Below are 27,399 nucleotides of genomic sequence, written 5' to 3'. Positions count from 1 at the left end.
ATGGTATAATATGCCAAAAAATAAAAGTCATATAATATGTCCAAAAAATAAAAAAGTATGTCAAAACAATAAAAACAATAAAAAAAAAGTCATAGTACAATTCAAGTACAAGTTGAGATATTTCACAAAATGAGTGAAAACTCGCCATTGGTACTTCATGGCTATTTATCCTATAATTGTTGCAAGATAGTAGTTCAATATGTACATGTTCACATTGAGTTCATCTCAACAGTATCATGCCTATCAAGTAGTTCAAGTTTCCTCACATTCAATCTTTACATCCGATCTACTTACCCAAGAGCTGATAACAGATGAAACTCATATCAAGCATATCATGTAGGACACATACGGAGAACATGCCTGGTGAGACTACGGAGAGGAAATCAAAGGCAAAGAGTCATTGTTGAATAATTTATCAAAACATTTTTATTTTCTTGAACAACAATACAATATGTCACAGAAAAATCACAGAGGGATTTAAGACAGGTCTGGCTCAGGTTTTCTTCTATGTGAGTTCTTTTTTGAAACAATAAGTGCAGCATAAATCAAAACAAGTCGAGGAAAAAAGAGCATCATTACATCCTTCAAATAATACTAATAATGAGGACAAGACACATAAAAACGAAACCTCAACATCATCAAAAGTCACATCCCTAAAAGTCTCTGCAAAAGTGTCAAGAATTACAACTACTGCTAATGCTCATCATAAAACCACTAATGCTTCACAAGATTATGAATTTCATACAATGGAAAAAACGTTTTTTAAAAGATCTTGTAATTCATCTCTTAGATACAGTACAAAGACATCATTCCATTTCTGTTACCACCAAACTGTGTTGAAATGGTTCTAAGCACCAACCGGTTGAGTTGTATATGTTCATACTGTATATCATTATATGCTGTTAATGAGGGGGCATCGAGGCAAGGAGGGGTCTAGCACCATGAAAATTAAACCGCCCCCTGATTGCACTTTCCTTATCCACACATTATGACCATACTACATCTTTAAAATACCTTGTAGCCCCTTATCATGTGAAGTAACCTTTGATATGCAATAAATATATAAGAAAACAACCATGTACAGTATAAATAATGTCACAATTTACAATTTTTCTCTGTAATCCAAAAAACAGAAACTGACAACAAAAAGAGGTATAAAAGTGGGAAGAAATTCCCATTGCAGTAATTTAAACTAGAGTGAAACAGGATATTTTTTTTTTAGGGTGTATTATAATACAGCAACAACCAAAAAACAAAAATGACTGAGGTGGACAAATTTGACCATATACAAATTAGGTTTGTGATTAAAGAACAAAACTACAGAAGTCTTTTAGTGAACCTGAAAACAGATACAGTATGTACAGTAAATGGTGTGCACAGACCTAACGAGGGCAGGGCTAAAAATATGAAAGTTGTGGGGATTTCATTATTATGCTTTTACAGCAGTAATGCTGAACATCTATGCAAATGATGAGAATGAAAAAAATAGGTCTAATCTAGAGCGACCAAATCATTACATCTGAATACAGTCCAGTGGAGTAACATCTCAACAAAATGTCTGTATAAATGTTGGGGGAAAAAATAAAAACAACGACTGGGCCTTTCATGTGATGTCTCAACTTGTGTGCTCTTCAACATGTTCAACTGGGAATGCAGTATACTGAACCACCTGGCAGTGCATGGACTCTCATCAGGACGGATGTTTGGGGGCAAAATGAAAAACACTGAGGTGCCATTCAGTCTGCTCATCTATTTGGCCTCGTTGGCTTTTTGCATTTCAAGATTATGATTGTGTGTCTCTTTGGACGTATTACTTTTTTCAGACCGTAACGGGCACTTCACTGACACCAACACCGATGGTGACTTCTCCCTCCCCTCCTCTCTGGACCCCGTCTATGCACACCACTGTGTATCCCATAAATTCATTCACAATTTACAATTATTTATTTTTCTCTGTCATCTAAAAAACAAGAACATAACAACAAAAGAGGTATAAAACTGGGATTGTTTTCCCATTTCAAACATAAAAAAAAACGACACTGTCTGTTTTCCGGGTGTATCATAGAAACCGCACCAATGATTTAGCTGGAAAAAACAACAACAAATATCGAATTTTCCATCAACATACTTAATTTCCAACTGAGAATGAAACCATATTAGTCCTCTAGTAAACCCGTATTTTAGAGAAACTGACAAGTTTTTTTTTTTTATCTTAATACGTACATAAATCCTTATTTGTGTGTTTAATCCTCTAATTACCTCTCCTTTAAATACAGTTTGCAAGGCCAATGTGGTGTTCTTATAGGCTGGTAAAACTTTTTAAATATCTAACAGGAATAAATTAGATTGGAATAGCACCTCAAAGAGTATACAGACAGGAATTACAAATGTCAGAGTTTACCTGAATACCAAAGAAAAAACAGGAACCAATACGATGCCAAATGTGACAATCAGCTACTTCTCCTGTGAAGCGATTCCCCTGCTGGTACAACAGAATCACAGCAAATTCATGGACATATAGAATAACTAGATTGGTGTAAAAAAGTTCTACGGAATTTGCATAAAAGTACCTGAATTTACACACAGAACCGGCTACTTGACGCTTTTTGAATCACAGCAGTGTCCGTTGAACATATAACCTGATTTTCAGTGCTAGCAGTGCTCATGTTTTTTTTTTTTTTTTCCTTGTGTACATATCTGAAATGCTTTTCATGAGAAGTACCATTCTAGTCATTCTATTTCAAAACACACGTCCAATCAGCAGCTGGTATGGGGAAGACAGTGAGCTATAGTTGGATTGGCTGAGTATCCATACCTTATTGTGTGATGTAAACAATACTGAGTAAACGTGATTGGCTGATTCAGAGAATGTTTGCAGGAATAGATTGCCTTTTAAGACAACATTTGTGCTGCCATTAGAGTTTTGGTTATGGCTGAAAGACACCAGGGAGGAGTCCTCACTTTGAAAGGGGTGATGGAGCCTGAAGGGGGAGAAAAAGAAGAAGAGACACAGCTCAGCTTGCCACTTTGAAAAAGTGAACTTATGATACGGAAACTAATATGCACAAAATACTTACCGTAATTTATCTTTATTTTTATTTTGTGGTAAAAATGTCCACGCATCACTCTAGATGTTATAAAACGGGTAACTCAAAATCAAGCAATAGCCGTGATATAATACCCACATACCACTGCTATAACGCGTCTAACCTTTGCACTTTCAGTATCACTACACGTCTGAGAAAAATACGGTAAAAAAACGTTAGACTCATGGTTGCTTAGAGACATGGTCACAGGGGGGGATCACTTCTGACAACACGGCACAGGTTACAGATACAAAGTAAGAGTGTTAGCTGCCAAAACCTGCTACAAAATGGAAACATTAACTTCTATGGAGGACTGGATTGAGCCGTGCACATCTCCAGAAGAAAATCCACCTGCTAAACAACATGCAGCGCTACGCAAGCAATATGCAAGCAAGCAGTAATGCAGCTGAAATACATTACCACTGCCTCTACAGCACGATTCAGAAACTATTTAATGCGGGTCTTGACACGAGAGAGATATGATGGTTAGTAGATTTGCAACCGAAACTCGGGGACCGGAGCAACATCCTCGCCACGCCAAGCAACACACCTCCTCCACACAAAAAAAAGGCAAGCCTAGTACAAGCAGTTTTCAAAGTCCTCCTACTGACGCTGGACAGTTTCTCAGTGGTTGCACAATAAATGGCAACATACAAATAATGTAAATAAAGAGCCACAAATTTAAATCAATACAACGCTAGCCTGTGTTGTCGTACGTTCCATAGCAACCGCTGTTCTAGCAACCGCCTCAGTATGTACAGGCAGGAGGGTCCATTTTATTGTTAACATTATTTATTAATAATAAAAAAGCTTTAAATTGGAATGCGTCTGTAACTTTCATATTGCCATACTTGTTGACCGTTTATAAATGTAATAGCTCCCTTCAGACTGTGATATGTTGTGATAATATCACAGCTAAGGGGCGTTGTTCGGCACGACGTGAAGCAGGCTTTGGTCTTTAATGTTCAAAAAAGACATTTTTCTTATACTGTCTGAATATACCCGTATTCACCCTCTGTCTGAAACGCTCCATTTTAGCCCCCCCTCCCGAAAAAGCCCAGTCTGCTCTGATTGGCTTGCGAGAAAAACATGGTCCATCTTTGCAAAGTTAGTTCTCAAGCTGTGGCGAAATATTCTAATGAGCCTGCATGTAACATACTGTAGGAAGGGGAGCCACATCTGAATGGCTTGTTGAATCACATGTTTTCCGATCCAGGCAGGCCACAAAAAAACTGACTGGGTTATCTTTTATCTCTAAAATACATTTTTACACAAAACGAGGACTGTTGAGTTTGTACCCCTTTCTCTTCCATTAGAACTGCTTTAGGGAGGGATCTCTTCTTGACCAGTATGGACAAGAGGAATGATTACACAAACCAAAAGGGATCACCAATCGCAAGCAAGCTTCAAGCTGATTTTCCTATTGTATTGACATGAACTGAACCAATGGGTGACTCAAAGAAAGGAAATCAATCTAAAATCGTATGGTTTACTTTGGAAAAGGGTTAAGAGCAATGTAAACAGAAATTCTTATCTGAGTTTTTGGCATATCTGATATGTGAGACATTTTTTCACTTTGCTTGCAGCCCTGCACCTTTGCACTGTGGAAGAAGGGCAATTCTTGATAAAGAAGATAAAGATATGGATGATGCAATATGGAGTCCTGTTTGTACCTGGTCTAGCCTCAGAACCTCGCTCAAAACTACTCTGACGTTACTGTTAGTGATTAGAAAGTGACACTGACCAGTGTGAAGGTGTCGTAGGTTCTAGTCAGGTCCTCCATCCGATACTGTTCCAGCACCACTACACCTGCCAGCGATGGGCTCTTAGCTCGGGCACAGTCCTCACAGTGCACCACGTAGCTCTTCTTAGTGCTGTTCTCACTGGTCACAAGCAACAGGTCATACACCTCCACCTGCACAGATACAGTTTTGGTTACTGCAGTTCATATCATGTTTGTAATGCATCACCACACACACAAATGTGCAATTTCCTGTATGGACAGACAGGAGAAGAGGGGACTCACGTCGCACTCGTTGCAGTAGTAGGCCGGCTCGTCCTTCACGCGACTCTGGTAGCAGATCTTCTTCCCTGCAGCCAAGAGCTGCTCTCTCAGAATCTGGATGTGCTTGATGGACTGCATCAGGCAGTGTCTGAGAGAGAATAGTGAAAGATGTAACACTCTTTTTCTCACACACATGGATTAGCACAAAGAGACATCTTACTTTATCATCTTGTAGGTATCCTGGTCGGTGATCTTGATGGTGCGCGCCACATTCCAGGAAACGTGGATCATGGGAACGATTGACTTAACCTTCTTAACGTCGTTCCACTCGTAGCGTTCCAGGGCGAGTTGATATTGGTACGCTGAGAGAGCAAAAAAACAGTGTTGAGCCTGAAAGTAGGCCGCATATTCAACAGCATATTTAAGTTGTAATTTGACACAAAGAACAACATCTGACTGTCAAGCTTTACGCCGCCATTTTGGTCCTCGCTGTGACTTACAGTTGAGAGGGCCCACATTCCAGGCGATGTTGTTGCACCAGCCCACCGCCTGGACCCAGTGCACAGTCCCCGCATTAATCCACACCAGGTCTCCCGGCCTCTGAATGAAGCGGTACACAGGGATGTTGGAGCTGTAGAGGTCTTCCAGGACTGGCCACCAGGACCCTGTAAGGTAGTCTACTCCATGCCTGAAGGAAACAATTTGCAACAATGTAATTTAGCATGCACAGATACTGAAGCTAAATGTGTTAATAGGGCTGTCAAAGATAACGCGGTAATGCAAATTCATTTTAACGACACTAATTTCTGTTACACATTAACGCAACTTGCAATTTTTAAGTTGTAGCGGGCTCATTCTTAGAGATAGAGTGAAGATACTGGCAAAATATGAAACTAGAAAACCTAAGGAATCGATTGGTACCAACCATGTCACACTAGCTTGTCGTGAAGGAGGCTAAATACCGCTCCAAACTTACATTAAATTTTGGTGAGAAAAAATTGGCATGGCCATTTTCAAAGGGGTCCCTTGACCTCTGACCTCAAGATATGTGAATAAAAAATGGCTTCTATGGGTACCCACGAGTCTCCCCTTTACAGACATGCCCACTTTATGATAATCACATGCAGTTTGGGGCAAGTCATAGTCAAGTCAGCACACTGACACACTGACAGCTGTTGTTGCCTGTTGGGCTTCAGTTTGCTATGTTATGATTTGAGCATATTTTATTATGCTAAATGTAGTAACTGTGAGGGTTTCTGGACAATATTTGCCATTGCTTTGTGTTGTTAATTGATTTCCAGTAATTAATATATCCAGACATTTACATAAAGTAAGCATATTTGCCCACTCCCATGTTGATACTTATATCAAATACTTGACAAATCTCCCTTTAAGGTACATTTTGAACAGATAAAAAAAAAAATTGTGATTAATTTGCGATTGATCGCGATTAACTATAGACAATCATGCGATTAATCACAATTAAATATTTTAATCAATTGACAGCCCTAGTTGTTAAACAACCTCTTCACTCACTTCTCACAAAATTTGTTGATAGCGTCCCAGTAGTGCTCGTGGACAGCGAACCACTCACAGTCACCGGGCCCAATGTTGATGTTGACAGAGCAGAAATTGTTGTTCTCTTGATGACCTGATGACAAGTGCAACAAGTCAGTTTATTCATTCAAAAACTTTCCTTCATTTGAAACATCAATCAGAGGTTTACTAGTGCCTAATTGTGTTGTCAGACACACACACACACACACTGACCTGGCGTGCGACTGCCTGGCACTTTCATGTAGAGCTGGACGGTGTTCATGCCCAGGATGGTGTGACCGACGTGACTGAGCATGTTGTTGCTGGACTCCACACGCATGAAAGCTGGCAGCTTCAGCAGCTCCTGCAGTTGGGGCTTCCACCTTAATAAAAACATAAGATAGGTAATGTGAAACAACAAGGACCCTCAGTGAGCTCATTTTGAAGCAGCATTTCAAAACGTAATCTCACCTTTTAGGGTCAGAGAGATCAATATTGGTCCCAAATTTAATGACCTTTCCGCCTGTTTTCTGCTCGGAGCTGGAGAAAAGAACAACGTCTGAGTTGAGTATTGTTAACACAGTGAATTCTTCATACAGACAGATCACAGTTTTGTGCTAACCTGGGTGTGCTGTTGGCCTGAACAGATTGGGCTTTGTTGAAGACGGTAGCAGAATTGGCTTTCATGGCGGTCGAGGCAGGACCACCTTTAATGTTGTCTAATGTCAGAGCAGCTTTGGTGGCGGCTGTTGTGTCTGAAGACTGCTCTCCTTCGTCTTCATTCTCGCTCTCCTTCTCCTCCTATAACACATCTACATGAGCTTAGCTGACAGGTTGGCCAACAGCTAAAAATGGATGCATCATTACATGATTCACTTTTCGAGCTTAGTCCTGGACAAAGATTATGTGTACATCATTATTTAACTCATACCGAATATGCAAATTAAAAACATGAAATCTAAAAAAAACAAAAAACTAAATTGGCAAGCCATGATGATGAGTGTTTTGCCCTGTGAAGAAAGTGTTTTTTGAATGAGGCTCATTGTCTGTAAAGCAAGCATCTCTGTTTTTTTTTGTGTAAAATGTTTTTTTCATTTAGATGAGAGTTGCAATTAATAACCCCTTTAATTATATCCATATCCACTATATATCAAAACATCTGTGTGCACGTGTGTACATGTGTTTGTCATGAGGGAAAATGTCTACCTGCAGGCTCTCCTGGAAGCTGGAGGCCTGGTACTGAGCGTATTTGGCAATGGTGGTGTGCGAGCGGCTGCTTTCACAGGGCCACGTCTGCGCCGAACCGCTTGGATCCCAGTTCTCATCAGCGGGCTGCTGGACCTGAGTCCTCACCTCCACTGCATGCTCCGCATTGGCCTCCACCAGAGACTTTGTAGAGAACAGACCAAGGTCTCACATAGGGAAAGGAAAGATAATCATCAGATTAATTCAAATTTCCAAACTCTTTGTATTTTTTCCAACTTTTGGATTATTTTTAAATTTTAGATTTCTCAAGGCATTGGGATTTTTAAACACTCAATAAATGGTTGTTATCCCAGTTATGTTGCATTATTTAACTCTAAGCTTAAAATATTTCACACAACAAAGTATGAAAAGGTGTATGAATAGAAATAAGATTAGTTTATCTATACTGGATGACTGTAAAACACACACACTGAAATATGCAAACACATTCAAAGTAACACTCTACGATCATAGTGTAGCCTACCAGTGGCCGTGCCATCACGTCATGGTTGAGCAGACATGGTCTGCATTCAAATATGGATCGTAAAGATACAGTTGTGGCTCTCACAATGACTGCGAAAGATGCAGCAGCCATACAGGGTGGATAAAGGGTTGGCTCAGAAAGCTTATTATAGAAATTCCTCAAAAGTCTTAGAGGACCTATTATGTTTTTGTTTTTTTTCCCTTTCCTTTAGCGTATTATGTTTTTTTTGTGCATGTAAAAGGTCTGTAAAGTTAAAAAACCTAAAGTCTACACCTAAGGGAGTTACTCTCCCCCACAGAAACACTGCTCCTGAAATGCCTTGCTTCAGGTCCTGCCTTTTCCTTCGTAACATGCTGATGACACCAAGTACACATTTGCATAATACCTGCCCAGCTGCTGTTTGGCACACCCTCAAACAAAGCTAGTTAGAGAGTAGCTGGAGCGGAGTTTCGTTCGGTTGACCAATCACAACAGAGTGTGTCAGTTGACCAATCAGGGCAGACTGGTATTTTTGGGAGGGGGGGGGGCAGGAACTCAGAAAAGAGGTGCTGTAGCTCAGCAGGTATGAAAAAGATAAGGCGTTTTTTGAACATTAAAGTATGTAAACGTGTTCTAGTAGAAACCCAAAATACAAGTATGAACCAGAAAATGAGCATAATAGGTCTTCTTTAAATGTCATATGTAATATATCTACTACATCTAAAATAAACCCCACAGTTTTATGATATGCTACATTTATATCGGAATAATCAATGCCTCCTTCCCTTTACTTTGTCTTGCTGTTTTCATAAAACAATGAACAAAAGGCCCTAATTAATGGAATGGCATTTGATAAACAGAGTAACTGAAGTGGGGTAAATTAGCGGAGATGAGTGTGGTGTATAAACTTACTGAGACGGAGGGAGCCAGCAAGGCCCCTGATGACAGTGACCGCATTTTTGGGATCGGTGCAGAACTGAAGCAGGACCGGAGAGAAGGCGTCCCTCTTGCTCTCCAACTGCAGAAGAGACGCAGAATAAATTATGAACATTTGAACGCAGCGATTGTATAAATTTTGTTTGTCTTGAAAACAAATGAAAAATACTGACAGGAGGTTGGTAACCTGTAGATGTCCTGAAACAAGGTATGATAAGGCAGCTCTCTCTGCTGCTATCGAGAAAACAGTCCAAGAAATAATTCAAGAGATTTTAAATATTTCATAAGATTTTATGGTGGTGATTTGCAGATTTTTATTTTTGTATTTATAGAGTCTAGAGCCATGCTAGGCGCCCTCTGAGGCTGTATTTAGGCGGTGCTTTGAGCTAAATACTAATCAGCATGTCAGCATGCTAACATGCTCACAATGCTGATGTTTTCTTATGTTGACCATCTTAGTTTAGCGCGTTAGAATGCTAAAATTTGCTAATTTGCAAAGTACAGCTGAGGCTGATGCGAGTATTTGGTCATAAAGTTAAAGACTAATTTAAATTAAAAAGTTATGGGATTACCGAGGTTGTTACAATTCATCCTGAGGGGAACAAAATATCTGGACAAAATTTTAAGCCAATCCATCAGATAGTTATCAGGATATTTCCGTTTGGAGCAAAGCGGTGGACCGACCAGGCCGACATTTCCATCCCTAGAACCATGCCTCTAGCATGGCTAAAAACACGTTGTTAGGATTCAATACTTGATTATATGACTTGTTGGGCTGGATCATGTTGACTCTGCTAATCTGTGTGGACTCACATAGATGCTCGGTGTAGGAGGGTTGAGCTTTTCTCGAGGAATGGGGATGTCGGAGTTGATGTTAGGTTTAACAGAGAGGGCCGGAAGCAGGAAGGACTCCTTGAATTTCCCCTTCACCCTCGTCCCCCTGGAAAAAGACGACGGAGCAATAAAAGACAAAACACAACAAGAGGTTAGATGGAAAACCCGATGTGGGACCCCTTTTTCTATCATTGCGTAAACTGATGACCTCAGACTAAGTGACATATTTTATGGATATTTCATATTATTTTCAATGCATAACAATAACAGTACAGAACAACTGATAAACTGTACAATTAACCAAAATAGTGAACGCAATAACTGGAAGATTGTGCAAAAAAGAGCGATTTGGATGAATGATTATTTCCTGTGAATATTGCATCATAAATGATTATTAGGAACTTTTAATACAATTATGTGTATATTGTGTTTTTCTATTTTTAACAATCATTCATACTTAATATAGGTTTGTTTTTTTACAAATTATGTGTTTTCTTTGATTGTTTTAACTGCATACTTTTCTAATGCAGGACAAGGCTGTTTAGCAGAGAGGGAAGGCTCTGTAAATATAGGTTGCGTTCAGGTCTTCATCGTGCACTTATTTTAGATGATATTCCAACCTTTAAAAGATCCCATATTATGCTCATTTTCACGTTCATACTTGTATTTTATGTTTCTACTAGAACATGTTTACATGCTTAAATGTTCAAAAATCTCTTTATTTTCCTCATACTGAATATACATGTATTTACCCTCCGTCTGAAACACTGTTTTAGCGCATATCAACGGAATTGCGTTGCTAGGCAACAGCTTGGGTCCATATTTACTTCTTGTCAGCTGATGTCATTCACATACACTGCATCCGTAAATAACCTGGGACACATATAGTTTGAAATGTTTAAAATGTTTACATTTAAAACTGTGATATGGTCTATATATTGTATATTTGTGACATCACAAAATTACAGAAATCCGGACAGCTTGTTTCAAATGCACAGTTTCTGAATACGGGCTGTGTGTATTTCTCCATGGATTGAGCATTTTGATACTTTCACAATATTTATATAGCACTTAAACCTGCTTATAATAAAAAACATGAAAATCTCACTTTTTACAATATGGGACCTTTAAAAATAATAATGAATTTAGTTTTATTCACAGAAATGAATGAAATGCTGAGATATAGGCCAACTGTATACTGTATATTGAAAAAAAAAGTTGTTTTACACACCGTAAATCCAAGAAGGCCTCTCAACCCCCCTGTGAAGCTTTGGCGACCCCTTGTGGGGGTTGGGACCCCTAGGTTGGGAACCAGTGACCTATATAAATGAATGAGATGCCCAGACTAGAACTATCTTTGTTAGAGTACTCACTTGCAAGCTCTGACCACTTCAGCGCCCGTGTTTTCGATGCTGATCTTGGAAAGAGGGATTCTTCGCTCCTCCACCTCCGATATGTTGAACGTTTGTCTTCCGGCGCTCTCCACTTTAAATAAGAGGATCTTCAGCTCCTTACACAAGCCCATGGACAATGCTTTCAGTTTCAGCGGGTCAACCGGAGCTGCTGAGCAGGGAGGTTTACTTGCTGGTGTGGACACACATATTTTGGACGAGTTGATTGTTACAGTGGAAGCTGAGCTTGAGGTCTTGGTGTTTGTGTTGCCGGGTGCTGAGGATATCTTACTTTCTGACTCTTCCTTCTTCTCTGCTATTATCTTTACGTCGGCGTTCCCCGTGTCCAGTTTTTCTTTTTGGATGTGTTTGCCATGTGGGGGTTCATTTTCCTGAGGCAGCTGGCCCTTCGTACCATCTCTGAGAGGCTTAGGCGACTTTCTGGAGATGACGAGCACCGAGGAGGAAACATCCCTTTCTTCCAAATCCCTTATTTCGTTTGCTTTGTTTTTAGAACAGATGACGCTGCTTTCTTCCGTCTGTATCTTAATCTTGATCTCTCCTTCACCCACTTCGTCCTTAGCCTTTTGTTTTCTCTTCCTGTCTGTACCTATGCGTTCCGTCTCTTCGCTGTGTCCTCTCTCTTCCTTGGTAGAGACAGTAATGAGGCTGGTGAACGAGGCCGTGTGTGTTGTGGTCAGTCTCAGCTGTGCGCTCAGTGACCCGTCCAAAAGAGATGACTCTGTTCTCTCAGAGAGGATCTCCATATCCTTACTCTCTTGTTTCTCTTTGACGTCGTTCTCAGTTTCTTCCCGCTTCTCCTGCATCGGGGCATCTGCGTCAGGCTCCCTCAGAGGTGTCGGACTGTGGGATTTCAAACATACGTTTGAGGTAGTGTGAGTCGGTGCCTGATTACCGGGTTTGGAGGATGCTGTAGTAGGGTCTGTTTTGGGGGAGAAATCCTGATGCTCATGAATCTCTGGCCCCAACTCAAGAGAAGAGGAGTACTTCACTCCTCTGGTGGCGCCAGCAGGAGGCCCTCCGAATGGACCACCTCGACACGTGACCCTCTGGCCTCCGAGGAAGGTGGCCAGGCTCTTGAAGACGTCATCCAGACCTGTTTTATGGTGACGAAGCTCACGGAGAAGAGAGCCAGAAGTTCCCCTACTGCTGTCCACCTCTTTTTCCTTTTCTTCCTCGGAGACTTGTTCTGTCGCACGAGGCAGATCGCGGAGTTCAGACATGTCATCGGGGGAATAAATAGTCTGCGTACCTTCACAAGGCTCCTTATTCATATCGTCAGTGCAGTCGCTGTCGACAGGAGGAGGAGGAGGAGGAGGAGAGAAGCACTGGGTGGGGCTGGGCTGGAGGACAGGTCTCCTCATCACTCCCTTTTCTAGCTCCTCTTCATCTTCTCCCAGAGATGATACTGGGGAGCCCTGCCAGCTGAGAACAGGAGGAGTGTTCGAAAGGTTGTCTCCCATTTCCCTCAAATTTCCCTCAGGCTGCAGGTCTGGAGCGTTGAGAACCCCTCCCTGCCCACCTTCTTTGCCATGGATGTGCCGCTCTAAGCTAATAGAACATGCTCTACTGAGAGGGACTAAGGCTTTGAATAAAAGGGAGGGTAGCGTGTCGTTGGGCTTCGCTCCTGATCGGGATAAGACAGCAGTGGGCCTCTTTCTGGTCTGGTTGTGGCTGGTGTTCTTGGGAAGGGACTGCAGTAGTTGTTCCCTGACGGGGAGTTTTGGGGGATTGCCGTTCTTCTTGCGCATTTTGTGATTTTCAAATCTCGAGGATGGCTGTGATGAAGCGCAGCTGGGATGAGGGGTATTTGTGGACGGCCTGTGTGTCCTCTCCGCTCGTTCACTCCTCTCCCTGTGCTTGTGTTTGGGCGGCGGCTGGCCTTGATTCTCTGGGGACAGAGTCTCCATTTTACACATTTTGGCCTCTTCTGAAAAGTTGGAAGTCGAGACGGAAGTAAACATTCCCTTTTCTGTGACTTTAGTTTTCAAGCCTAACTTCCTTTCCCTCTTTGCCGCTTTATCCCTCTTCCTTTTTCTCTCAGCCAACCTTTTTTCCTCTTTTTTCTTCCGCCTCTTTCTCTCTTCACCCTTTCTCTCCTTTTTCACCAGCTTCTCAGGTTTTTTGTGTTCTTCCGAGTCCCTCTCGGGCTTGTTTGCTCTTGATCTGCTGTGGGGGGACTGTCGTGAGAAGAGGGGCTGCGACAAGGTCTTTCTATAATTGACGTCTGAAAACCTGGATTTTGGACCAGCGTGAGATGCGAGAGACGTGGTGGATGTCAGGCTAGGTCTCAGGGTGTGATTAGGGCTCCCCTGGAGTTTCTGCTGTCCACTGAGGCCAGGGCTACATTGACGAACGATTGATGGATCTTTTCTGCCACTGGCCATCGTGTATAAAGAGGGACTGGAAGGAGCACGTGGACTGCTGGCAGTAGAACCTCCATCTTTCAGGCTGCAGAGGAGGGATGAATAGGGAGGAGAGTCTGCACCAGAAGACTTGGAGAGGGCCGGATCCCTTGAAATGCCCCTTTGATGAGTGCGCTGAGGTTCCTGCAGAGTCGGGATTACTTCTGTTTAGACACTTGTTCAGGGATAAGACACTCAATTACATAGCATCATATACAGTATATATACTGTTATACTGACATTGATGATATTATTAATAGCAACTTCCTTGGTGATGTACTAAATTAACACTCTGAGACCCACAATAGACCCGTTCTTGTTTTTTTAGGGGGGTACAGGGGGGCTTTGGGGAGATAGCAGGTCAACAGAAAATGTCACATAGAAGTGGTGTACATCATCTGAAAGCTGGGAACCTGGATGTTAATTTGAGATGCAGCTCAGCACTGTGGGTCAAATTGTTCTAGCCATGAATTAGAAATAAACATGAATTAATCAATTAATTAATTAAAATAAAATGTGAGAGTGCATAAGGGCTTAGAACATTATGACAGAAGTATATGATGGCCATTCCCATGCTCTATTATGTCTCATAAGTTGTTGCAGCAATTTTTGGGTTGATACCATATGTGACACAGATTTGGTGCTAAATTTAAAAAAACTTTACCACTCGAAAATTTATAAAACTGATCCAAAATTCCTCCAAAATACCAAATTAAGACACCAAGACTTTGAGGCCATGCTGTGATTTGGTATAAAAAAACTTTGACATTTGGAGATTTCATCAGAAACCCCCTTTATTGTCAATATACCTAGCAACGCCATCCGTCCTCTGAATGCCCTAGGTCTGTAGTTTGTGTTTGTAAAGTTTAATGAGGCTGTGATTACCTTAGAGGTCACCACAGGTCATTATATACAGTGAGGTCAAATTTCACTACAATGAAATGGCTACTATGGGGACTAGCACCATCACACATGTATACAATTGGCCTCATTGGATCTACAAGAGTCTCAGCTTTACGGTCATACCCAATTTTTTGTAATTCCAAGACTGTTTATGGACCCCAGTATGAAGAAATATTCAAATACACCATTTTAGAATGGGCCAAAATAACACATTTATACTGCATTCATAAAACTGCATGTGATTATCATAAAGTGGGCATGTCTGTAAAGGGGAGACTCGTGGGTACCCATAGAACCCATTTTCATTTACATATCTTGAGGTCAAAGGTCAAGAGACCCCTTCGAAGTTGGACATGAAAGTTTTTCCTCGCCAAAATGTAGCGTAACTTTGGAGCGTTGTTTGGCCTCCTTTCTGACAAGCTACAGTAGTATGATATGGTTGGTACCAATGGATTCCTAGTTTCGTATGATATTTGTACCTCCTAACTCTAGCTCTAAGACTGAACCTGCTACAGCCTCTGAAAGACAGTAAAGTCAATCAGAGGGTTAATCAACAAATGTTTGAATACAGAATATTACACACTTCCTATTTATTTAAACAGATTTTGTGTGTTTGTGCTATTTAAATGTTTATTTCTTACTGTGCTTTGTTTGTGGTGATGGCTCCGCGAGTCCTTTTCCTCGACAAGGTGCAGCGGCGGGTTGTGCTGTAGGTCTCTGGGGTGGCCTGTGTGCCGTTGATAGTGGTAATGGTGGTTTTGGTGGCTGTAAGGCACACGGGTGTGGTCTGCTGGTGACGACGACATTTTGCGGTCCACCTTCCCCCTGCTTCCATGATGCAGTGGTCTGCTGCCACAACTCTGGTCCGGAGCCGCCACGTGACCGTTACTGAAGCCGTGTCCTCCAGATCGCAGTTTAGAGGTTTCCTGCAAATAAAAAACAAAACAATAATAAAAATCAACAATTGATGTTCAGTCTACAGTTTTTTTTTTAGTTGTTTTTTTTACAATCGCTAACATCCTTTTGTCCAATCTGTAGTAAAAGGAAACTGAATTTTTAAAAACAATGGATTTCACATAGTAAAAAGTGATGCAGTTTTTGTAATGTCATCAACTGTTGAAAGTCGTTGTGCTATGATTGACTATATGTGCCTTTTGGATAGAAAACATGTGCTATTGTTTTGAAAGGATGCATTTTGAAATGTAGAGTTGGTATTTAATGAACAAAATGTGACTTTGAACAGACAATTAACTATTTGGCTAATTGTGTGATGTAGTTGTGTTGCTGTGTTAAGAGTTTAGAAAAACAATATCTTAAGTATAGGTAAAAGCTTGTTAGCAATTGTAAAAAACTGTAATATATTTTAGTAATCATTTAATGGATTATACAAGTTTACCTGTTGCTGTGTTGAGGTCCTGTGGTCAGAGTGGTGGCAATGACCCGCCCTATCATTAAGAGGCTTCCAGTCGTCTTGGTTGCAGCGGTGGTGGCGAGGTGGTGAAGGGGCGTGGGCAAGTAAAGGTAAATGCCTTGATCCAGGATGAGATGACTAAACAGAGAACCAGAAATATCCTGTCATGCTATATGGAGTTTTTACCAACAGGTGGTGCTATTGCACAAAAATGAAAACAAACTTCACCTGATCAGGGCCAGAGTCCCTTCTCCTCTTGGCTGGACACTCTTCCCTAGGGGATAACGGGTGCTGTGGGGGAGGACTGTGCTGATGCAGCTGGTCTCGCCGCTGGTGGAGGGCTGGCCGTTTCCAGGGTCCTGGTCTGTTGTTCATCATTCTGCCAGGAAAGCTCCTGCGGCAGTCTGAGGGGGCCCATCTTTCTGGCGGGGGCTGGAGCTCTCTGTTGTTGCGATGCAAGCGAGGACCCCCATGCTATCAGTCGAAAAGAGAAAAAAGGGACATAATCAAAGAGTTAAGTGATGACACACTTCTTTTTCTAATAACAATATTAACTTCTTTTAAAGTCCGGATCTGCAGGTCTCACCACAGAGTTGCTGACATTGTTGTCCCAGTTTGCGTAGCGCTCTCCCGGTCCCGTTAGATAACCGTTGCTGGTGCCAGCTCTGTTGTGGAATGAGCGTGCGGAGTTGTGGTGCCAGTACTGGGCCTCAAACGGCTGCTCTTTGCCATCCCAGAGACGTAGAGGCTGCCTGTGCCCCTTAGAGATGCCCTTGTCCTGGACATGGTTGGCTGCTCTCTCCCCCCTGAGCAAAAAAGACCAACTGAACTGAGCAACAAGTATCATGATGCAGATCAGGTGTTGTGCCGTTCTGCTGCTCAAGTGGCAAATGCAAGCGAAGATGGCTATGCAAGTGGTTTCAGTAACAACTGCATTGCAGTACAGAACTTATTTGAGAAAGATTACCTGCGCTATGAGCGGCAAAGCTGCAAAATTCATATTTGCAATGCATTTTACGAATGATATTTCACTCACCTATTATAAAGTCGACTTGGTGGTGGATGATGTGATTGATTGCGCCCTTCTTGGCATCTGTGGTAACAAAAAAAAAAACATACAGAAATCTATTATGCAGCTGAGAGTTGAAAATACACAGCCCCTAAGAGAATATACTGTAACAATAGCTCGGAATCTTGTTGCTAGTCAGGTTGAACCAGGTTAGTGTTTGCTTTGTAGGTACAATCTATATTTGAATGTCTTCAAATCAAGTTTTTCCTTGTTGAATGCTAATTTTGCAACCCTCAAAAAATGAGACGTTACTGCAGAAGCATTTTTTTTTTTTTAGCAACGTTTAGTGACTTTATGAGGAAAAACATCCACTTTTGTAGCAATAAACGTCTTTGTCCACACTGACTACAGAGTTCATTTGCAGAGCTTGCTAATAAAGCCCAGTCCTGTGATTGGTCAAAGGCTAGATTTTTTAAAGCCTCAAAACAGAGCCATGATGAGGTGCAGAAGTCTAGTTTCCTCTCAGAACACATGAATTACAATATGCTGAAAGGTTTTTTATGGAATTTTTGCCCAATGATGCCAAAAAATTGCCTATTTGACCTTGAAAGGAGAATTGTGGCTGTATTTCTCAGCTGGACTGGATTACAATTTGATATTTATTATCTTTCAATGGAATCGTATCGTGATTAAATCATATATCGCGATATTGTGATATCGTGATACACAATTACTAAATTGATAACAATAACAACATACTAACTCAAATTTTGAGGGAATATCATTTGAAGATCGCGGTTTTCTTTTTACATCACACTTTACATTACCATTCAATTCAATTCGATTAACAAATGTGTATACATGGAAACATTTATTCATTTTGATTTATAATTTCACTTGTAACTGTTTAGACTATTTATTTATTGATCTACGAGAAAACATGCTACATCGTGATATATATTGTTATTGAGATGTGAAATGACCTCTATCGGGATAGAACATTTTGGCCATATCGCCCAGCCCTAGTTTAGTGTTTATGTCACAGCTCTTTATCAGAGTCACAATTGTTACTTTTGCCAAATCCGCAGCCAGTCAGCTACAGACACAATCATATTCATTAGAGCCACCACCCTCAACTGCTGCAGCTGAATAGCTAGACTGAGGCGTCTCTCAGCTGCAGCTGAAGAAGTCATAGCTTCATTCACCAGAGTCTGAACTGCAGATGGGTTCCTGCTCACAGCTGCAGCTGGAGTAAGAGCTTTTCATGAATATGCTCATCACAGCTCCAGTTAATCAGTCAGTCCCTTAAAGTGGTGCTTATCTTGAATCAACCCAGACAACAAAAGGCTGGAGTCCCACCTGCTGGAATGACCCTGGTTGGGGAAGTTCAAGCCTCAAGTTGTGCCACTGTCCACTCCCAGAGTTTAAATTCTTTTCAGGAAGGCTTTGGAAAGTTTTTCCCCCCACAACACTCAAGGTGTTAAAGGAATAGTTTGGGGGTTTTGAAGTGGGGTTGTATGATGTACTTATCCATAGTCATTGTATTTACCTACAGTAGATGACAGTTTTCACGCCCCCCAGTTTGGAGAAGCAGACAAGAGTTGCCGCATTGTACTGCTGTGGACGGGGCCGGCAGCAAAATGTATTTTAGCCACCTAAAAGAAAAGCCCAACTTTGCCGCCAGACAGCCCTTTCTGACGGAAAACTGAAGCCGTTGTATCCATCTATGCTCTCCTCCCGTGTTCTGCAAGGTAAAATTACTGTTTTTTCCAATGGAGTCTGGTTGCTGTGGTGAGAACATGCATGGATACAACGGCTTCAGTACCCCGTTGGAAACAGACTGTATCACATCTCATAGCAAAGGTAAAACGGAGAAAATATTTGAAATATTGCGCACACTTAAACTGATATCGATTTTTTTTTAGGTGGGCCGTTCTTTTAGGTGTTTAAATACGTTTTCCTGCCGGCCCCGTCCAGAGCAGTACATTGCTTTGCTTCTGTGCGGTAACTCAAGTCTGCTTCTCCAAACTAGGGATGTGCCCACCGTCATCTATTGACAATGGATAAATTACTCATACAACCTGAACTATCCCTTTAAAGACATTTCTATTGTATCTGCTTTCTTAACTGTTACAGCCAACAATCTCCCCCTTTGACTTCTGTGAAGCTTACTGTAGTCTTATTGGATGTCTTGGTTGGTGTTCATGACTAAAGATCTTAATGCATGATCAGTTCAAGAAATGAGGAAAACCAATACACGACAGTAAATACATAGGAGGCTAATCCACTGCATGTGCAATGATACGTGTGCACCTGCGCATGGACTACTGTCCCTTTTAGAATTAAAAAGGTAACGCCGTAGAAACACCAAGTGTGCGAGTGTTGTGACGGTGCTGCTGACCTTTCCGTGTGGCTCCAGGGGCGACCGTTTACAGGAGCCCATTGTCCTCGGTTAGGTCCTCCAGCTGGATAGGAGTCCCATGTGTTACGGCCAGAGTACAGCTCTGCGGGGTGATACATGCAGCCTGGAACACAGACAATGTTTAATGCGTACGGTGTTACGGTTTCGAACAAATAAATAAATATTACATCTCATTTAAAGAACATCTGACTATGCAATACGGAAGTGCTGCCACTTTCATCCAATCGGATATTAGCTTACGCAAATGACAAAGCCCACCAATCTGCACTGAACTTCCTTGATGCTTAATCAGAAGACTGCTCTGCTCAATGACTTATTATCTGAAAAAGGCCTAAAGGAAGGACCCTGTAATCATGTAAAGTAAAATCTAATTACAAACAAAAAAACACTACATGCAGCGACTCACACGTGGATCTATTCGGGGTTTGATGAAATTTTTTGGCAGTGCAAAACATGTGGATTTCTGCATCTTCATCACTCTACTATCTGTGACATCTGCAATAACTGCTGAGCTTTGTTTTCACTCACAATACAGTTAACAATAATCTATATGTACACAAAAGGGCTTTAAGTACTACTCTGATACCATAAAGGCTACAGTGGTGCACATAGTACATGTTTGCACGCAATGTATAGAGACAGAAACAAATGTTACCAGTCTTGGTCTGTGTTTGGAAGGCCCTCCACTTCACACCTGAGAGCAAAAAGAGAGAGGAACATGAATGTCGACACAATCGTTGCTTTTGTTCTGGCTTATCCATGTGGGTCTGATATTTACGTCGAGACTATAGGGTCATTTTGTGCATCTCTCTAGTACATTTTATTTCCTGTATTTGCTGCTGCACAGTACTGTATCTGTTCAGTGGTCATATCATCAGTCAGCCAGAGCTGCATTGTGCATTCAGCCTCTCGCTAATCACTACCACCCAGCAGCCACCACAGCCAGTGGCCATCCAATGATAGAAACAAAAAACATGGCACTAAGACGAAGGGCCATGGCAACCTTACTTTGAGAACAAAAAAAAAAAGCAGAGGGGGAAAAAAAAGGGTGGGCTGCTGTAGTATTTTTCTCAGATTACAGTAAAAGCCCTGAGTCTTTATTTCTCTGGTGGTGAATTGTGTCTCAAATCCAGTCTCACAGTTCAATATCAGCTACTTGCTCAGTAGATCTATACTTCTTCTATTCGTTCGCTTCAAGTACACCAACTTCCAGAAGCAAAATGAGCTCTATAGCTGCCCGCTGAGTACTAAAACACTGTCCCAGGTCAGGTGTTTGGCTAGTTGGGTCTCAAATTTTTCACTTGTTGTTTGATCACAATTCACAATCCTTAAAGGTGATAAGAGTTGGAGCATTTCTATTGCCTCTGCACGGCTCTCAACATGGCAACAGCTGAGCCGGTGGGTCGTGTCCAGAAGGGAGTCAGCAAATTGCGAAATCTGATCTGAGATCTGCAAAAACTTGCAAAAACTCTCACGAGACTCGCTGCCAGATGGCCTATCCTAACCTTAACCATTCGAGGTCAATGCCTAACCTTAACTATCTCGCGAGACTTTCCCTAGTTTGCTGGCTCCCTTCCAGCCACTACCGAGCTGGCGGCTCGCGGCTAACGGTGCTAACTGTGAAAATAACTGCCACACTCCTGATAGAGCTAACAGTGTTTACCTGGGGGAAGATCGGAGGGTGGGCGCTACGCTTCCACAACAAAGCAATTGGTCGGGACGGCGTTATCAGCTGTAACCGCCGTATGAGCGCAGTGCAGAGCAGCGTCTGTGAGCTAGCCAGTGTGGCACACTCACATGCACTAAAAGCACACACGGCCAGCCCGGCTATGTCAACAAAGCACGTAGAAGCTTGGATTACAACTCACCCAGAGGGAGAGTGACTTCATTCTCTGCTCAGGTAGACATTACTCCTCTATATCTTTGTGTAACAAATAGTTGTTTGCTGCTATATTAATGCTCTGGATATCGTATAGAGCACCTTTAATCTCCTTTGCCTATTCTGCATATATTTTTTGTATTGTTAATTTATTTTCCTTTGATTAAAATAGATTTGTTGAATACAGTCATTTATTTCACCATGGACAGAAAAGATATCTTACTGTCTCTTTCTCTGCTGCCAAACACTTCAGCATTAATGTGCTGAAATGAGCTGACCTTGCAAAGTTCAACTTTGCATGCTGCTGAAAAGAGCTTTGCTCTACCTGTGCGATAGGTTGCACCTCTATATGCATTCATTTCCCACAGCTATTTATAAACACTACTGTATAAAGAACTGCTGTGCAACATTTCATCACTTTCCTTGTGGCACGTTTTACAAGTTTGCTCCATACAGGTTTTGCTTGTGGTAAGTCTGTTGCACATGTGTGTGGTAACCTTTCTGCGAGTGTTGAATGAGTAACCTCTTCAAGAGCCCATTTCCTACCAGTTGCTAGAGCAACTGAAGCCAGACGGTTCTTACCGCTGTGGCTTTAGGCTTTTTTTTTTTCATCAACTGCATTTAGATTTATTTTTAGAGTAGACAGAAAAGACCTTTATGTAGATACAACTGCAAAAATACGGTCAACTAAGACTGCATGCCTTTATCCTAACATGCACTGTGCCATCAGTTGCTATAGAAAGCTGTACAATAGACACAACGTGTGGTTATATCCACTCTAATGCTCACACCACCTCCTGTTCCACTAAAATCTGCTTTCTGAGCTTCTAATGCTAAAATAACCTCTTCATCAATTGCTTTAAAGCTTGGGATCTTGGGTTGTACATTTTGTCCAAGAATGCAACTTATGTCACAACACTGTCACTGTGTGCTTAATTCATGCCAACAACTTGTTTCACCGTTTGTGTGGGTACTACAACATTTTTTAGACACAAAAAGTGTTGCAATTGTCCCGTTTCTTTGACAAGAAAAGGTGCCTTTAACCCTGAGCCTGCTGGTGGTTGTGCAACATTACACAGACAGCAGATCAAACCATCTGTTGTAGACCCTCCCTGTTGCACACTGGCTGCTGGTACAGTGTTGTAGTGGGGGAGACGTCAGTCAGCGGCAGCCTAAATTTGACTCGGCACAACAATGGCTCCGTACTTCCAAAATTAAACCCATCTGCGCGGGGTTAATTCGAGACATCTGGAATTCAGCTGCAATTTTGCAATGATGTCATGTGCAAAACGGGTTAAGTTGCTGCTGGGTAAACCCTCTGCTTCACAGTGAGATACATTTAAGTGCAATGCGAGTGTTTTGTGTTAAATGTGCACAACGTTACAATTCTTTTCCTGACTTGTATGGTGAGCTATCTGCACAAATGAACCCGATGACTGCACCCCTCAGTCTGCTTCCTCCCTCCCTCCTGTCACCAAGGAAACCCTGGTCATCTCTCCACTACCACAGCCATGCATCCATTCATGTCTCTGCTGAAAACCCCCATTCGGCTGTCTAACTAATGTATTTTTAACCTAATAGTGTATGTGTGTTTGCATGTGCATCCCTGCAACCAGTCTTACCTTGCAATGAGCACTGAGAGAAAAGGGGGGAGACAGACTCTGGTCCAAAAATCCAATGATGCTGTCAGTCAGGAATAGCAAGCCGGCAGACCCGTGCAGTCCCTTTAAATAGACACGCTCATCCTCCGTTAGCTGGCAAACACACACAGACACACATAGTAGATGGAGTGAGGAAATACCACAGTCAGTTGGTGCACAGATGTACAAGACAGGGAGGTTTTATTGTCTCAAAATCAAGGGCAGCATCTCTCCTCCATCGCTTAAGTAACGCTGTCATTCTCTTCCTCGTCTCTCATTTCTTACAACACATGCTTTCACACACATTTTGCACTGTTGCAAACCTGACCCTCTCTAGACAAAGGAAGAGGATGAAATGAGATGTAAGAAAGAAGGGAGAGGAAGGATGGGACCAGTAACCTCTTGACAGGCTTTCTTTTTCCTCCTGCCTTTCCTACTCGTGGCCCTGCCCTTTGCTTTCTTCACTACTTGTTTCAACAAGGCTCCTTTTCTTTCTTGATACCCAATATCCCAGCCTCTTCCTTTCTCTTTCAGGCTATGTGTATGGCTCTGCCTATGCCTCACCCTCCCCTCTTTTTCTGCACGCTGTGTCCTTGTATCCCTGGCAACCGATGATATCATTTAGTCCAGAGCTGGGAGCAGGGCCTCGAGCGAGATGGGGAGTGTTAGCGTGTGTTTGACATGGAGATAGAGGGGGGAAATGGAGAAAGAAATGTGGAAGTATACATTAAATCCCGCATGAACTATCCTCTTTTCTCTGTTCAAATGCCTGCAACAGTGCAACCAATATGTAGCCGCTCTGTCAGCTGAATGAAAAATATTCATAGTTTAGCGAAGAACTGCTACAGCTCTGCAAATACACTCCAATTTGTGTGCTGTCACATTCATGCATACCTCACACTATCTGGAGCTGCTTCTTGCTAGCTGCAGAACCACTGCAGATGTGCATCTCTTGCTGAGACTTTCTGTGTGCATGTGTGTGTGTGTGCGTGCATGTAGTAAGGATACTGATCCTATACCATAAAAGGAAGGATGTGCTGGCTGCAGCAGACCTCTCTGGTGGCTCTTAGGCTGTAGCTAACACGAGGAGCAGAGGCATGGAGAGAGAACAGATTGAGGAGAAGCGACAACGTTCAGACAGACAGACAGACAGACAGACAGAGGCTGGACAGACTCCCGCACGCACGTGTGTGGTTTTATTGAATTCGGGCCTGAAATAGCGCCACGACCACAGAGACGAAACGTACAGTATGAGCCGAATATCAATCACATTTCTAAAAATAACATCCCCGCAGCCCCGCTTCCCTCGGCTCTATCCCCCTTTCTCCCTCTCTCTGTATAACAGCAGCTTCTGCCGGCGTATGCTCCATAAAGCACAGCCCTCTCTGAGGGGTACCGGAATGTACCAAGGCAAGGTCAAGAACAAGAAAGAGGGGTGTCTTTTGCAAAACAACGCAAGAAAATGTACAGCTTTTTTTTTTGTGAGCAAAGACAATGAGACAGGTTAACAGGTTTTTGAAGAAGGTACTGTATGCACGTGTGGGTGTCAGACAGCCGGCTTGTGTAAGGAAGGAAATGGTAACCTAGAATCGCACGTCCAGGTGGTAACCTGAGCTGGCATTCATATCAACTGGAAGCACAGACTGGGGGACAAGTTGTACGTTAGACAGTAACCCTATGCATTCTATTTCAAACAACTAAAAAATGAGTCAAATATTTGAGCCCGCTATTTTATAAAAGCACAACAAAGCTTTCTGTGTGAGAGGTGTTTTAACAGACTGAGCTTGAACTTTCAGTGACACTGTATAGACAGGAGTCTAAATGAAGATTAATCATCACACATCTTGGTCTCACTGTAGCTCCTTACTATACTGTACGTCTCCCACACACACACACACACACACACACACACACACACACATAGGCTGATATTCAACAGTTAAACGTTCCACAGAGCACAAACGAAACCACAACACAAGCGTAACCGCAACAGTTTCCCCCTTCACTAGCCTACATTCATCATTTCACATTCCTGCTCTTGCTCTCTGTGTCTGCACGTGAGCTCTGTATGTGTGTGTGTGTGTGTGTGTGTGTGTGTGTGTGTGCATGTGTGAGCTTCATGCATGAATGTGCAGCACAGTCTGCAGACACACACACACACACACACTGCAGTATGTTCTGCCAAGACAGAACAATGACACACAGTGAATACAAACACAGAGAAGAGAAAAAAAACAGACATACATGCACACACACTTCTTCCACACTGGTAGATGGAGTATTTACATTCAGTCATAAGCAAATAGCACATGAACCTCTGTTAGTCACTGCTTTTACCTCTATTTTTTGTGTCTTCCTTCCTCCTTCCCTTCGGCCCCTCTCTCTGCTCCCCTTTTCCTCCCTTTCACTCCTCGCCACCTTGTCTCACCCGAACCTCTCTCCTCTCTGTCTTTCTTTCTTCACCCCTCTCTCCCTCTCCTCCTCTTCCTGTTTCCACTCCGAGCTCTCTCTGATGCTCGGGCTCTCTTGAGCAGACCGATCCATGTACGGAGAGCGACGAGGGCGGGCCGACGAGCTGCCGATCGCCGGGTGCAAGCCAATGAGAGGGGGAGAAGCTCTTATCAATCACACTAGTGCAGCGAGCTGGAGGAGGGGGGGGAAACAGCAGATAGAAAAGCCATGGAGGGGCTCTTTAGTTCCCTCTTCCTGTGTGTGTGTGTGTACAAGCTGCAATGTGTATGTGTGTGTGAAGATAGTTGGAGTGCAGCCAGTAGATATTACAGTAGAGGAGGTATTTTACATTTCTCCACTGATGTAAAAGAATATTGTGGAGCTCATACAGACATGTTTTTCTCATACTATCCTTAATACATCCATGATACTATCACTGCAAGTGGTTGGCACCCATTTTCCTCAAATGCTAAAAAGAAAAATAGGATATTTAATGGCTTAATTACAGAAGAAAATGGTCTAACTTACCCAGTTTACCTAGTTTACTCAGTTTACCTATCTAACTTACCCAGTTTACCTAGTTTACTCAGTTTACCTATCTAACTTACCCAGTTTACCTAGTTTACTCAGTTTACCTATCTAGCTTACCCAGTTTATATAGCTGGTTTACCCAGCTATCTTGATGGATTGGGAAGGGAAGAGTGAAACGATGACTGACTGGCTGTGAGAGCTGGTTGAGCTCAAATGTCAAGTGGCAGGATAACCATGGGGGAGGTGGGGCTACTACGGCTCCGGGTCCATGAGGGAGGGTTCATAATACTAAAACCACCACTCACTCCCTCTGTTCATTCCACATATCAGCGACCAATAACAAGCAGGAAGAGCAGAGTTGCCGGTGCCTGAGTGCTCGGTGAGAGGTAGAGAGGTAGAGACGGAGGCAGAGCAGCTGATGAGGAGCCAGACAGAGAGAGTGAAATGGTGGAGGCAGCCCGCTGACAGCTTTTCTCTTTTTTTTTTTCTTTTTTTTTGCCTCTGTAGTGCCTTAGCAACAGCCCCTGATAAGGCCAAACTCTATTGGTCAATGTGCAGCCCCATGTGGGAATTTGGACCAATCAGAAGGCTTTGGTGCAGAACTAAGAGGGGACAGCTTCATGGGCCAGAATAGCTGCTAAATTGAGCCCCCTGGTGGCTCAGTGAAGGTCTGTCTGCTCTGTCTCTATACATAGTTACTAACAAAAACCAAAAAGCTGCAGTAGTGATACAGCAAATGTTCTACATTGTCACCCAGAAATAATTATGAATAGCATACTTATGTGGATTTAAGCACAAGTTGCATTATTAAAAGCAGTTTAATGTGAACAATTGGACAATGAATAACAAATGTGTTCATTTTTTTTACCCATTTGTTTACCTAATAATTAATATTTTGACAAAATCCTATGGTAAACTGAGTGACACGAGAAAAGAACAAAGAAAGTCACCAGTTAGAAGGGAACCAGCTCAAAATTGGAAGATAAGATTAGGCTGACTTTAAGTACATATTAATAAAATGATTCATGTTGCATACGGAGAAACATACTGTAAATCTGTATCAGAGTTTTCAAAATTGAAATACATAAATTGACATAAAAGGAATATTATTATAGGCTACTATAACCCCCATTGTACAGCCTAAAAGCTGTCTGCCAATGGAGAATAAAATTCAAAATGATACTGTTTGTTACACTTTTCAGTTTTACAAATGCAAAAAAGTTTTAATTTA

General features: G+C 42.2%; 1 protein-coding gene across 1 annotated transcript; it reads right to left on the bottom strand.

Annotated features, from left to right (window-relative positions):
• Positions 1 to 406: 406 nt before the first annotated feature.
• Positions 407 to 25,734, bottom strand: kdm6bb (lysine (K)-specific demethylase 6B, b). The gene is made up of 22 exons (XM_074609958.1): positions 25,524 to 25,734; positions 23,169 to 23,300; positions 20,323 to 20,361; positions 19,647 to 19,770; positions 17,273 to 17,329; positions 16,823 to 17,042; positions 16,465 to 16,710; positions 16,222 to 16,374; positions 15,467 to 15,751; positions 11,479 to 14,066; positions 10,085 to 10,211; positions 9,248 to 9,353; positions 7,834 to 8,039; positions 7,250 to 7,428; positions 7,099 to 7,167; positions 6,862 to 7,010; positions 6,628 to 6,742; positions 5,592 to 5,779; positions 5,312 to 5,453; positions 5,113 to 5,239; positions 4,831 to 5,001; positions 407 to 2,981 (listed from the first exon to the last, which is right to left on the bottom strand). Exons 4-22 carry the CDS (start codon positions 19,763 to 19,765, stop codon positions 2,958 to 2,960), a joined length of 5,271 nt encoding a protein of 1,756 aa, XP_074466059.1. The 5' UTR covers positions 19,766 to 19,770; positions 20,323 to 20,361; positions 23,169 to 23,300; positions 25,524 to 25,734; the 3' UTR covers positions 407 to 2,957.
• Positions 25,735 to 27,399: the final 1,665 nt, after the last annotated feature.

This window comes from Sebastes fasciatus, chromosome 16 (assembly GCF_043250625.1).
Source record: "Sebastes fasciatus isolate fSebFas1 chromosome 16, fSebFas1.pri, whole genome shotgun sequence".
Lineage (NCBI taxonomy): Eukaryota > Metazoa > Chordata > Actinopteri > Perciformes > Sebastidae > Sebastes > Sebastes fasciatus.
This window is presented reverse-complemented; position numbering and strand designations above follow the sequence as displayed.